This window comes from Dendroctonus ponderosae, unplaced genomic scaffold (assembly GCF_020466585.1).
Source record: "Dendroctonus ponderosae isolate FM_Combo_2020 unplaced genomic scaffold, Dpon_F_20191213v2 Dpon_F_20191213_1, whole genome shotgun sequence".
Classification (NCBI taxonomy): domain Eukaryota; kingdom Metazoa; phylum Arthropoda; class Insecta; order Coleoptera; family Curculionidae; genus Dendroctonus; species Dendroctonus ponderosae.
In genome coordinates this window covers 11,160,887-11,175,069 of record NW_026017110.1, presented here as the reverse complement: position 1 = coordinate 11,175,069, position 14,183 = coordinate 11,160,887, and the positions used below count along the sequence as shown (strand labels likewise).

Here is a 14,183-nt window from a genome sequence, read left to right as displayed (position 1 = left end):
TTATCCACTCTTATCAAGCAGCTTCTCGTATTCAGTTAATTAACTCGTGCTCCATTTGTATCTCCTTGTGCTGTGTGTATCGTACAAACGCCTTTTCTCGGTATTTACTTGGTGCTTGGGAAAGTGTCAGTTATTGTGCTCTGAGTACCCCTGGAAGGCCCTGATTCGATTATGCCCAATACTTGTTCCTCTCTGTCTGGAACCCGAACATCGATTGTGGTCCACTATCTTCCTGGAGCCACTCTCCTCGCCCTTTGTTGGCGTGAGTTCTTTCAGCTTCTGCTATGTTACTGTAGCATTTTCCCTGAACTAATCACATATCAGCAAATTCGTGAAAGGAAATTCAAAGTAAGTCACAGTTTGACAAATTATTGTTATTATTGACAAGGGCTATCCACCTGTAATTAGCTGTTAATGAGAAAAAACATCATTGCCGCTGTGCCTTTTCATCAAGAAATTGAAGAAGAGAACTTTTTTGATATCAAAAACTTTCGTCATTTGAAGCAAAGATCGTAATTTTTCATTTTTAATGCTTAAGTATTCCAATTGGCTGCCAATCCAACGTGGGATTTTTTCAAAATAATGCTTAATAACAAAGTTGAAATTCGATCTTCAACTGGTAATATCTTCTAGAAATTTTCGAAAAAAAATTTTTCAATATTTTTCTGGTACTCCCCAAGCCTCTATCACCCCTTAAAAGGAATGACGCCAATTTTGAATCACCCTGTATACCGAAATAAGAAGGAGGTATTGTAATACCCTATATTACAATTACATATTTCACCATCATTTTTTGTAAGTTTGATGTTTTTAACAAAGAAAGCATTCAAAAATTTGCGAAGAAGTCAACTTTAACCTTCTGGCTGTTTTAACATTTTAATCCGCTGTGTTTTGGCACATATCAAAGCATATTTATTTGAGTGGAGGCATTACCTGACTGTGTCTGTTTACCAGAAAAGCCTGCACCGAATGAATTTCATTATGACTAACCACAAAGGAGCCCGAAGAATGAAGAAAGAACAGAAGGAATGTGAGTATGCGACACTGTCCGAAGAAGAATGGTTCTTCGTTCTTCAACGGTTGAGTCATCTCTTCTTCCGATCTTATTACCGAAGCCATCAAAACTGGTTTTTAGGTCACTAATCTTGAAGTTGTTCAAGATAAATGCCTAATTTAACATTTTTAATGGCGGACGCTCATTTCGGAATTTATTTGGGATTTTAGTCGCATTCTTTTCATAAAAGGAATCCCGTTTTTTTATGAAACATGTTTTGGACATTGTTTTAGACCATTTTTTTAAATCCAAAGCCTTTGTCTTGATTTGAAAGTCCTGTTCGCTTTTCAAATTTATTTTGGATTTATTTAAATCGATAATGCTCCTGCCTAGTGAGAAAAAAATTATGTGTTGTTGGTCACAACATACTTTTCCACTGCAACGTATAATTCATTTACCACAATTAAATTATATTAATGCAAAGTGCAACTTTTACGCGTTCAAGATTTAAAATCCAAAGCCTTTGTCTTGCTTTGAAAGTCCTGTTCGCTTTTCAAATTTATTTTGGATTTATTTAAGTCGATAATGCCCCTGCTTAGTGAGAACAAAAATATGTGTTGTTGGTCACAACATACTTTTCCACTGCAACGTATAATTCAATTACCACAATTAAATTATATTAACGCAAAGTACAACTTTTACGCGTTCAAGAATTGTGTATGAACATCTGCTGAAACATCATTCAAGGGAGGGACTCCCTGATACCATTAAAGCCTGAAAATAGGAACAAAACGTTTTGATACTAACAATACTTATATGAGTAAGTGTAAGTACCTATATATTATTTAGAAACATGCTGAGCTCTATTAAATTTGCTATTGAGAACTGTAGTATAATCATTCCAATTAGGAAAGACAAATTAATGATTTAAATGAAGATATACTTAAGAAACTAAGTGAGTTAAATCAATCGTTTAACATTTGACACGTATAAACGACTGATTAGGTGATATGTTTGCTGATGCAATTTATTGATTTAAATTGAGATAGACGAAAGTGAACGTTATCTACTCTATATTCACTCGAATTCCTGTATTTGCGTCAAACATTATGTGTACATTTTATTTAAATTTTTTAAAATTTTGCGTCCTTCATTATCCACGTATGCTGATAGATAATTAGTATTTTAGAATCATTGAAAAAATACTAAGACGTAAATAAGTAGTAAAAGAGTAGTATTACCATAATGGTAACACTTTCTACCCGTATAGTAAGGATTATGCAGAAAAGCGGATGTGGCAAAATTTCTATTTTTTATTATGCTTTTCACAAAACAACATTTTCTGGTGCTATCGCTCTTTATAGATACGTTATCTCAATAACTATACTTTGGTAAGTGCACTAGCATATACTGCAAAGCTTGCCTTAGTTCGAAGCCGAGAGGTATTTTGATATGGGTGGATTCATTTTAAAGAATTATTAACAAAGAACTTACTTTTCTTTTGATGCAAGTTGTGATATTTTTCCTATTTATCGATAGTTTTATATTTTTTCTATCAGCTGCACATTCAGGAAAGTTTATAAGTTCTTTTGCCTCATAAATTCGAGGCAAAATTGTAGTAGATGAAAAAACCATACGAAATGCACAAAACAGCAAATGAAATATGAACTTGGGGAATCAAAATGCAGTATAAACTTAAGTAGAAGGCACTAAGACACTCAGAACAAAACCAACGTTACACTGGCAAATTTGGACCAACTTTGGAACCGGATAAATTCTGATTTCTGCAAGCGACTCTACTACTGTTTGAAGCGTTATTTAATGCAATTATTTTTCGGTTAGTGTGTGTGTTTGCAAACAAATAGTGTTTTAGATAAACACTGTATATTGAAGTTTTAGCTTTAACATGAGCGCTATATTTTAATAAGCGTTTCGTGAGGAAACATGTTATCACAGCAAAACTGATTGATTTCTTTTAACACCCTGTAAATACAAGAGATAGGCGAAAAATTAAATACCGTTTCGAGATATAAGGTCTTTCTTTATGCCTTTGGTGTTGAAATCTATAAACATCGTTTTTGTGCCACTGGGAACATGTCAAACTTCCACCAAGTTTACATTATTTTATTTTCCACAGGGTAGAAATTTTATCTAAGGCACCAAATTTTTGCAAAAATACTTTTGACTGTCAGAACAACAATTGGTCTAGATAATGGTTCAAACAGAAATTAAATCGCCACAAACGATCAGAACTTATCTAATTCCAAATTTAGGGCAAATTCGATTTTGTAACATTTATTTTGTTGATTTGTTTATATTACCACATTGAGTAATCGATTGCTAAATTTGAAAATTTAGCGCTCCGAACAAATAATCATGAGAAAACGAAAGCGAATAGAACGACGTAATCAGATGTTAAAAACAATAAATCGTCAAAATCAGACAAGAAAAGAAGCACAAAATAGCCAGCATGTTCAAATACATATCAGTTGACTAACAAAAAACCCATGGTTTGCTAGTTTAGTTATTTAACTAAGTTAATAATTAACTAATTAACTAAACTGTCATGCTCATTTGCTCTTCCATTATATTTTCCGCAAAAACCGTTGGTTTGTCGAAACAATTGGGAAACAATTTTTGGGTAATTTGCAATTTACAACACCACTTCTTCCGTTTCCGAATGTTGCTCTCATTTCAAATTTCACACTCAGCTAGGTACTGCAGTATGGTTGTCCTTGAGCTTAATAAAAAAAATTGATTAATTGACTTTTGCCATAGTGTAAATAACAATCTCGCTGTTTTTCTTGCTAACGTGTGTGGCCAGTAAGTGATCGAATTTTACGCCCGTATGCATAGTCGATCGCAGCGATTCGCCGATAGTATATGCCGGCATAGCCAAGAGCGAGTCGGCATCGAACCAACGGCGTAATATATAGAAATAATTTTGCATCCAAATTATGTCGATGTACAGTACCTATACAATATTTCGAGATCTCCATCCATATTTGATAGCTTAAAATGTTTTTAATACTTATATTAATTAACTTATACTATGCAGCCCAACTTCCTAAAAGTATGTACTTGGCGAGTTGTCGGAGATGGGTAAGACCTCCAACATTTTCCGAAAAAACACCGATTTGGGCACGCGTAAAATGAGCGAACGAACGACTATAATATTTTTTTTTATCTCGGCCAACAGATGTTTTTCTTTTCTGCCAGTGTTGCCAAGTTGAGTGACAAATCGCAAATTAGGCGGCCAAATTTGCTAAAATTTGTCGAAATATTCAATTTGCGATATGCGCCAAAATGGGCGATAAAAGCTAACACCACAAAGTCTTAGTCAATGTTGGGCGAGTTTGGCGACTTTTGTGTGACTATGCGATTGTCTTTACCGAAACCCTGGCAACAATGTTTCTGTGGTCATTTATATCGGCGACATTACTGCAAATCGGTGCTGCTTAACTATGCGTACGGGCGTTATTAGTGTTATATCTGCTTTTTTTCTGTAGTTTTACATAATATGGGAATTACAACTGTACAAACGTTGCAAATACTACTTAAGCATTGGTATTAATATGTTGTTAATTAGTCAGGGCGTGTCCCACGCAGCGCTCTCGGAATTACTATCCCATCATCACCAAGGAAAAGAAACGTCGTTCACCATTTTGCGATTAGAGATAAGAACATCAAACTATTTATCGTATCTATCTGTGCTTAACAAACCCAAAATGGATCAGTTTTATCAGCTTAAACACCTATAAATCCTTGGCAAAAAGGAAATGAATATTAAATGTAGATATTTTATCTTATCAGCTTTGTTTGCTCACTTGCCATTGAGATTGAGATAAAACCACCGCAGTATATTAAATACAAATATTAAAATTCAATAACATTTAATCCAATTTATCTAAGCTGCTAATGTCAAGTAAATTAATAAAAAATCAAAATGTCTGAATAAGAGAAATTATTTCTGTGACATAGAGGGTCCGCACTATTTAGTAACTTGTGTATTATTGAATTTAGCTTAGGTTGGAATGGGAAAACTAGTATATTTTGAACTGATTATGGTTATGAAAACAGAAAAACAATCAAGTATTGGATTTACGTGAGATCTTAAACTTGTAATATTTTTTATTTAACCAAGCGGTTTTTGCAAGTACATAAACATTTCCAGATATTACTTATTGCCAGCCATTGCAAACACTTAAAAGTTGATCTCTTTGCGATAAAACATTAATGAATTGTGCGTGTAGAAGTGCTAAGTCTATTCTAAAATTTAAATTCAAATTAAAAGGCAGCGTTTTATATTGACTATTTTTATTTTCCAAATTGGGTTAGTCTGGAATTCAGGTGGGAAGGAAAGTAGACTTGGTGGGACAGTGGTAGTGGTAAGGAAAGTTTGCCAAAGAAAAGGTGAAATGCGCATCTTTGCCCCTTTCCTGTGACTTCTGAAGTAATTAAACTAAAACTAACCAATCGCAGGTTCAGTAATAACAGTAAGACATTTTTTGTGAAATAATGAATGACGATGTATTACCTCAGAGTCAGATCTGGCAGCTGTAAAAATTGTAAACCCCATATTGATACAGACAATGATATAATAAATAGCCTATATTGAAATGTAGATGGATCAGTTTTAAAACATAATTGATAAGCGGCAACGTTAATGCTAAAAAAAATATACATTTCATTGTAGGCGTTGCTAATGCGTACTTTTGTCTAAACAGCAGGATATTATTTTATATCATAACGTGTGCTGATTCTCACATGTTTTCAGGTATCAAGGAATAATAGTGTTAAAAATTAAATATAAAAAAAAAATAGTTTTTTCGGCAAATCGACAGAGATTCTGATAATTTATTACAGATAAGTGCAAACTTTTTTTGAGTCGCAAATTTTTTTAAATCTTCGTTTAACTCATTAATAAAACTCAAACTTTTGTTCGTTTTAACAGCTTTAAATTTTATATGTTATTTTTTTTTCTTGTATACTTTTAGATTCGAGAATATATGGTGCACTAAAAAACGGTAATAACAGTATTTTCCATTTTTGTTTTGTGAATGTTGTAACCATAAAGAAAAACTTTTTGATAAACAAATTCACTCTCATGAAAGCAATCGGTTTTGTTGGAATAATCGGCCTTATGGTTTCGCATTTGGTAAAAGCTAAACTTAAATAAATACAAGCAGTTTTGTTTCATTCATATTTCTTTGAGAACTAAGGGACAAAGCAAGTTTTTTCCTGTTATTTGTTTCAACAGTGCATCTTCGAGATTCAACGATATCAGAATTTTAGCCACAAATTAAGCATATTATATTATAACTTAAGAAGATCTACAATTACAAGTGAAGACTTAATAATTTCTTCTTATAAATATACTATCACTCTTAGTGACATACGTATTAGAAATTTGTGATTTCTCGACTATTTCATAAATAAAAAGTATTACATGCAACAGGAATTACATTAAAATTTCTAATAGAAAATAAATTACTTGAACGTTTCATGCTGTCTGTTGAATACATATTAATTCCTTACATATAAACTTCAATTTACATAAAATGAAACTCGAAGTGTGTTTGTTCTGTTATTTCTAGCACGCTAAATGGCTTTCCTCGTAAATATACATATGATTCCTGTTGACCTGCACTAAACGAAGCAAAATGCGGGTTGGTCAAAAGAAATTGCCTTTTAATAAATTCTTTTGTTTAGTGCTTTACTCTCATTAAGGGAATGTTTTGTAGTTTTATGGCAGGTCATAGAACTGATGGTTCATTTCCACGCATTTAAACATGTCTTGCACAGAAATTAGATTAAATTATAAGTAAATGTAAAGCCTAATGTTGGGTAAAAAGGCGTTATTACAATATTATTAATAATATGTCGACAATATTTCAAACCGCGAACTAAAATACTTTACTGCACGCAGGTCATTAGTGCTGTAATATTTCTTAACAGCGTTCGGATTTCAAATTAATAATTTAAATGGCGTTACAGTTATGCTTCTAGGTGAGTTACTGTATTTGAAAAACTTCGAACTGTACCCAGCAATCTGAAATAATTTCGCTTTAACTGTTATTCCACTGAATGTAGAGCAAGCCAAAATCAAAACTGTAAAGTAAATATGGGTCAGCTCATGTGTAGGCGGTACATCGAACTCTTTTTATCTGAACTAAAGCGGAGCTTAAGTTGATAGCAACTTGGTATGTAACATTTCATTTTGGAGCTTCATTTTCAATGCGTTTTCTCACAGTCTCGACTGGCATTATAACATGTTTTGTCGTTAAAAAAATAATTTGTTTGTAAACCCGTTCTGATTCTCATTAATCGTCAGAAAGTCAACAATGCCTTCAATCCCGCTTAAGGGAAAGAATGTTTTTTTACTTCCCAATAATTTGCTAAAGAAAACTTTGTATTTCATTTATGCATGCGAAGCCCTTTTTTTAATTTACCCGAAACATTGAGAGGACATTAATAGTTATTTTCTTGGGATTATATTGCACCCCTTCGTATATTTCTAATGGAATAAATTATTTTACCTTCCATTAAATAACATAAGAACATTATTTTTAAATGAACAAAGTACCTAAACAGCAGTACCTCGCAAATATTAGATATCATTTAAAACTAAAATGCTGTTTATTTATTATGCGACCTTAGATACTTTGCTTTAGCTAGCAAATGGATTTATATTGAACGTAAGTAAGGAACAACAAATACACTTGTGTATCAACCCATTGCATTTGTTGATTGCAATTAATTCGTGAAGATACTAAGGTTCAAGTCGCTGTACAACCAACACTATCCACAATGAAATTGGCCCGATTCCTTGAATCGATCTAAATCAAGTGCATACTAATACCGATTGTAAATAATTGTTTCCTAAAGTCATTTTATTTGTTTAGAAAATATCTTTTCTTCTTAAGACATGCCATTAAGCTCGATATAAGATAGTTTTGTAATTGCTTGACTTTAATAAAGCCGAAGAAGAAATTGATGTTTCGTGGAAAGTTGTTTATGTTTTCTGATACTTGCCTCCAATCTAAACTACAGTCAACATCTAAGTACAAATATGGCTGGGTAAAAGTACTGACTTTAAGGCTTAAATTGTTCGCACTCATATATAAAGAAGCGTGATTTAAAAGTGGCGTCATTCCTCTGGAGGTGTTGTCTGGCGGTGTTTTAGGAGTAAAGAAAAAATAGTAAGAAAAATTAATTGTTATTAAAAACTGAGAAATTTGCAAAAAGCTATATCAGAAAGACGGCAACATATTTTTCCAGGTAATCTGCCTAAATAACATTACGTAAATACCGGTTGCTTCGTAATTATTAAAAACTCCGGTAACCATGGAATTATACAGAAAGTGGCAATAAAATAGACAATGATAACGGTTAATTCAACAGGATTCGTTGAATATCGGAACGTAGTTTTACGAAAAGTCAGTTATTGTTCTCATAACCTCGAATTTATATGTTTATAAATAAACATACTTTTGAGTTTTTATTTTAACTCCAAACAAGTTAGTGCCTGTGTAATCAATGACCTTATTATGCAATCTGCTCGTATTCGGTCAATTAACTCCTGCCCAATTTGTAGCGCTGTTCAGTAAGTCATTGGTTTAATGTGTCCTTGTGCTCTGCGTATCTTACATACGGGGTAGGAATGGAGCCCTTTCCCGGTATTTATTTGGTGCCTGGGAAAGTGTCATGTGTTGTGCAATGCTCTGAGTGCCTCTGGAAGGCTCTGCTGCAATTCTGTCCAATACTTGTTCCTCTGTGCCTGAAACCCGAACATCTATTGTCGTCCACTAGCTTCCTGGAGCCAATCTCCAGTGTCTCTAGCCCTTTGTTGGCGTTAGTTCTTACAGCTTCTGCTATGTTACTGTGGCATATCCCCAGATCTAATAGCGTATCCTCAAATTCGTGAAAGGAGCTTCAAAGTAAGTCACAGTTTGATAAATTATTGTTATTATTGACCAAGGCTATCTACCTGCTCATATCTTTTAATGGTACAAAACATCATTGCCGCTTTGACACTTTATCAAAAAATTGTAGAAGATGTCTTTTTTAATATCAAAAATGTTCATAATTTGATGCAAAGACCGCAATTTTTCTTTTCGAATGCTTATGTATTCCAAAATGCTATCAATTAAACGCGGGGCAATTTCAAAATAATGCTTAATAACAAAGTTGAAATTCGATTTTCAACTGTTAATATCTTCTAGAAATTATCGAAGAAAAACGTTCAGTATTTTTCCCGTACTCTCCAAGTGAGCCCCTATGTGGGGGAATGACGCCAATTGTGAATTACCCTGCATGCAAATATTAAAGTTAAAAAATTGAATTTGGGACGGAAATAGAAATACATGCTTGCGAAAACTTAAGTTACCAATGTATATCACAGCATGATCACGTGAAAGCTACATCAGCATTCAATTACGCTTTTTTCAGTATAATTGTTAATGGCGGTTATGTGAAAGTAACTGTTTACCTACGTTAAGAACTTGGCTGAAACAATAAAAAACCGGCCATTAAGGCGCGATAGGTGTTAACAGTGCTCTGAAGCAATGTAAATCTATCAATCTTATAATCTATAAGCAAGTCGGTAGATTTGAGTTTATCTATTTTATACAATGGCATTATGCTTAAAACTTTAAACACTTAAGTTTACAAAGTTTTACAAAGGTAACAATTGTCATTGCATTTACACTAAATTAAGTATTTAGTTATGCACATACATGTTCAGAGGTGTTCTGTGATGCACATCACACACGCCATGTTGAGGCCCTTAATATTCAACAAAAAATGTATGCGCTTATCCCATGTTTTCTGTGTTTCTGTTTTGTTATTCATACCTTATAAAGCGCGGTGTTTGTGGACGCACTTTTCATCATACTTGTTTCTGATTGTTTATAACTTTGCACTATCTTCTTCCATCTTACTTTTAAGATCATGTCTTGAGATTTTATGTTCATCCAGACCCTTGTGATGTGAAAGTCCAATTTTCGTCCCATGTCTTTGGTGTTCGGCCAGGTGGGGGCTTTGAATTATTTGGCTTTTTGTTTTTTCCCACTTTGCCCATCGGTCATTGTTCATTCTTCTTTCCATGTGGTCACTCCAGTTTCGGTGTTTTGACCGTACACGCACTACACACCGAGCGATATCCTGAACTTTCAGTTATTCCCGTATATCCGAACTCCATATATTTGGTAGTGTTATTCCTTTTATTGTACATATGATTTTTATCTTTTCTTTGCTCTCAATTTTCAGCTCGGTCAGTATGGACTTTAGCAACCAGATTTGCACATTGCATCATCTTCGTTTGCTTGCAGATCGTCTTCGTTTTCAGCCATTAAGATAGCATATCCGCATAACATTTATTATTAACAGTATTTTCAACGCCCTATCTTCTATTCTGTATCCTGTCCCGGTTTTGTTGATATTTGTTATTATTTTGTTCATGATCAGGTTGAAAAGGGTTGACGAATTTCTGATGGAAGGGCATATCTTCGGTCAAGCCGTGTTGAATGTTAATTCGTGTTTAATGACTTTTATGTGTTAAGAATCTATTTTGTATTCCTTTAGAAATCTCAAAACGTCTGGTAGCCGCACCCGATTGAATGTTTTGGTAAGGTCTACAAAGCAAAGATACAGATGTTCATTATATATATCAAATTCTAATGATTTTTAAATAATCTGTTTTAGAATTAATATTGTATCATTGCTTTGTTGTGAACATCATTGATTTGATGTGCCTGAACCCTTGTTGTTCTTCGTCCTTAGAGAAGTTTTCAGTTATTCTTGTTATCAACATCTTGTCCAAAGTTTGCTTATGCTTTCTTAAGATAAGTATATACTATAATTTTCTGGATCATTCTTATTTACATTTTTGTAGATAGGTATTGCTATGATTCTTTTCCATTCGATTCATCAGCGGAGGTTTTTCGGGTAGATATTACTTTTCGGAACAATACAGTTGAGGCATTTTGCAAATTTATCCCTCCATAATTTTGCAGTTTATTGCTGATGTCATCGGTTCCGGTTGTCGGTTTTTAAGATTCTTCAGCGCTTCGTGAACTTCGTTCTGAGTTATATTTTCTTCATATATGGTTTCTTTTTGTGCTGCGTGATGATCCTGTACGATTTCGACATCTCCATCCCCGCCGTTATATAAATTTGTCATATCATTTTTCCATTTTTCAGGTGTGATAGAGCTTACTTGTAATTCGTCACAAAATGATGTCTTCTTTTCCGCATCATTTGTCTGACTGAAAGTTTATGCGAATGTGATATCCTTTAATTTGTTTTTAATCGGAAACTTTCAAATGCTACTTTTGAAGAAGATATCGTTTAAGTAATGAACAATGGAAACAAAGTTTCTAGAATGTCCCATCTCCAAATGTAGGATCTTGTCAAAACTTGTACTTGAATATACAACGACGCTGGATTCTCAGAGTTCTAACAAGATTCTCCTCATATGAGTTCTGGGCCACCAAGGCATTCCAGGGAATAAAAACCGGAAGGTAAACTCCACTAGATAGGATAGGATAGGATAGGATAGAAAGCCACACATAATCTCGTCAATTCAATTTTATCAACAATTGACAAAATATGAACACAAAATCTAATCAAATCTGCTAAAAAATTATTTTTCCTATTGTATATTATTTATTCTAAAAAATAAATAATTTACAAGCCAGTATTTAATTAGCCACCTTCCTGACTGATTTGGCTCTAATTACTCACCAATCGATAGCGATAATAAGTACATTCGCAGAAGTAACTTATCAGTTCAATGCAATGGAAATATAGATCTCACGATTTTATCTGAACTCAGACTGAAGTTCACTATCAGTTTGAGCAAAACATTTTTATTGTGCAAGCACGCGAGGTTCGCAACAGTTAACAGCAGACCAACAATAATCGGTCAACAATTAATTAAAAATGACACATTTTCAGGGAATTATGTAGGCATACACGTTTGTCTCTCCTTGACACTCCTAGATAAAGCTTATTAACCTTTTAGCTAATGCGTTTTAATTTCAATTCATGCAGCTCCGGCTTTGAATCTTCAATTGTTCTATTTTTTATGATTGTTAACTATAGTGAGTTACGAGTTTGAAATATGATGTGGAGTGCTTTAATTAATTGTAAAACTGTAAGTACAATTTTAATACCTACATACGTTTTAATTTCTTATGAGCTGACGGATATTGATTAGTAAGAAATTCTGTTCATCAAGTGCTAATGTCATGTACAAACATCGATGGATGGAAGCTTTAGTCATAAGTGTGCGAATATAAATATCCTGTCCATTCTGAATGTAAAATGGTACATTTAAATAACCTGTCCGACATAGACTTTTCATAATTGCCGTCATGTTTTGAGTTTTCTAATGTATTATTGCTCGTTTGTACGTTTATTACAATTCATGTTCTTGTATACTTATCATATGCCGTACAACTGTATTGTCTAAATGAAATTATCAGTTGTCTAAACATTTGCTGATGCGCATCAAACCTATAAACAAATTAATTATTAATATTAACGAAAAAAACGGGTTTTCATATTACATATTTTTTCTTTTTGGGTTTTCCATTCAACTTTGGAATATTTCTAATGCTTTTATTATTTAATTGAAAATATACATTAACTGGTCAAAAGCTTAACATGATGAGCTTATATTTACTTTGTGGGCGTGTTATGCGATATGTGCAATTCCCGATAACGGGGGAATCTATAAATACGAGACCTGTTGAAAATAATTTGAGCACATTAAAAATTTGCGATATAAATGGAGGTTAATGAAGCTTGTGCAAAAGAAAAATGGGATGAAATTCATCTTATACATGGCTAACCTGGTTTATCAATTCATAGGATGTGAAACTTGAAAGATGATAGTGGTATATTGCCTATTTATATATATATATATCTTGCTTCTAAATAGAACTTGAAAAATCATCTTAATATGTAGACACTACTTATAGTGATTTTATTGTATGTCATGTTTTTACCTTCGAATCATATGACTACTTACATATGACTCCTTTTATAAAAATGGAAACGTCGTCCACAATAACTTGATTGGCCAACAATGATCAAGGTTATGAACATGTTATGAATTTTGCACTAAACTTATCGCATAATTAACTGATGTCTGTACAAAATAAACAAAAAATATATTATAAAACCTGGAGAAAACATATTGGCAAGGTCACAATTATATTAGAGATGAGTCACAGCATGTCACGGACATTTTCATTATGAAGTTCGATCCGTTTGTAATTGTAATGCATTGAACTGTTTTCTGTTTTTTACTTCTTACAACGTAACTCTTTTCTACGTAGGTAAGTTAACGTTTTTGATTAGGAATGAATGGCTCAGTGTTGGAGCAAAGATCAGAGCAACACATTTTGAGGAATAATTCCTATTTCAATTTTCGTTTTCAAGACCTTGTTCTGTGATTTTTACTCAAACAGCCGAACATAGTTTTAAAAACTAAACTGTATTACATTTCAAGGTAAGATTCATTTGGGTTCTTTTATTATTCGGTACGAAACACAAGAAGTGTGCTCCAAAACAAACCTAAAATATGCTTGCTTCCGTACATGTTTGTATATTTTATACCACTGTGCAGACATGGAAATACTGAAAATTTATGCCGGATGTACAGTTCTGCTACCTCTGTCTTATCAAACTTTCATCAAATTTAATTATTTTAGTATTTCGCAAGGCTTGTTTTCGTGATTTCCAAATACATTAAAGTTTCAACATTTCCCATTACGTTTCGCAATTGAAATCAAGGCAAAATACATGTTTAAAATAAATGTTTTTCAATAAATTATTTGGACTGAAGAAAGCTGAATGACTATAAACACATATTTTATTGTTGCGAAGTGCTAAATATGCATCCAATAGTTGGCTTAAAATGATTGTGTGGAAAAAACGACACGACGTACTGTGAACAAACTGTTGCAGAAGCTCAAATTCGTTATTGTTTTCTATTGTGTTGTAACGATTCTAGAATTTTGTTTTCAAAACCTTTTCAAGCCATGCACCTTTTCCTGCTCTAAAGTGCTAAAGAAGCTCCTGAAATCTGCTATTACCTGTTGCATTCAGCTACTTGAAGCGGCGACGGGCACAATACCAGAAATTTGATTGTTTCTAACAATTAACATATACCTATGCA

The 14,183-nt window shown here is 33.2% G+C and overlaps 1 protein-coding gene across 2 annotated transcripts in view; it reads left to right on the top strand.

The window, feature by feature from the left end:
• The window catches only part of LOC109536066 (signal-induced proliferation-associated 1-like protein 1), a gene marked incomplete in the record, with an annotated part of 80,668 nt that overhangs the window by 29,066 nt on the left and 37,419 nt on the right, over nucleotides 1-14,183 (top strand). Inside the window, 1 exon segment of one of the 2 annotated variants that reach the window (XM_048661172.1) lies at nucleotides 11,830-12,152. Coding sequence (XP_048517129.1) covers nucleotides 12,120-12,152 — 33 coding nt within the window. 2 annotated transcript variants of the gene reach the window in all.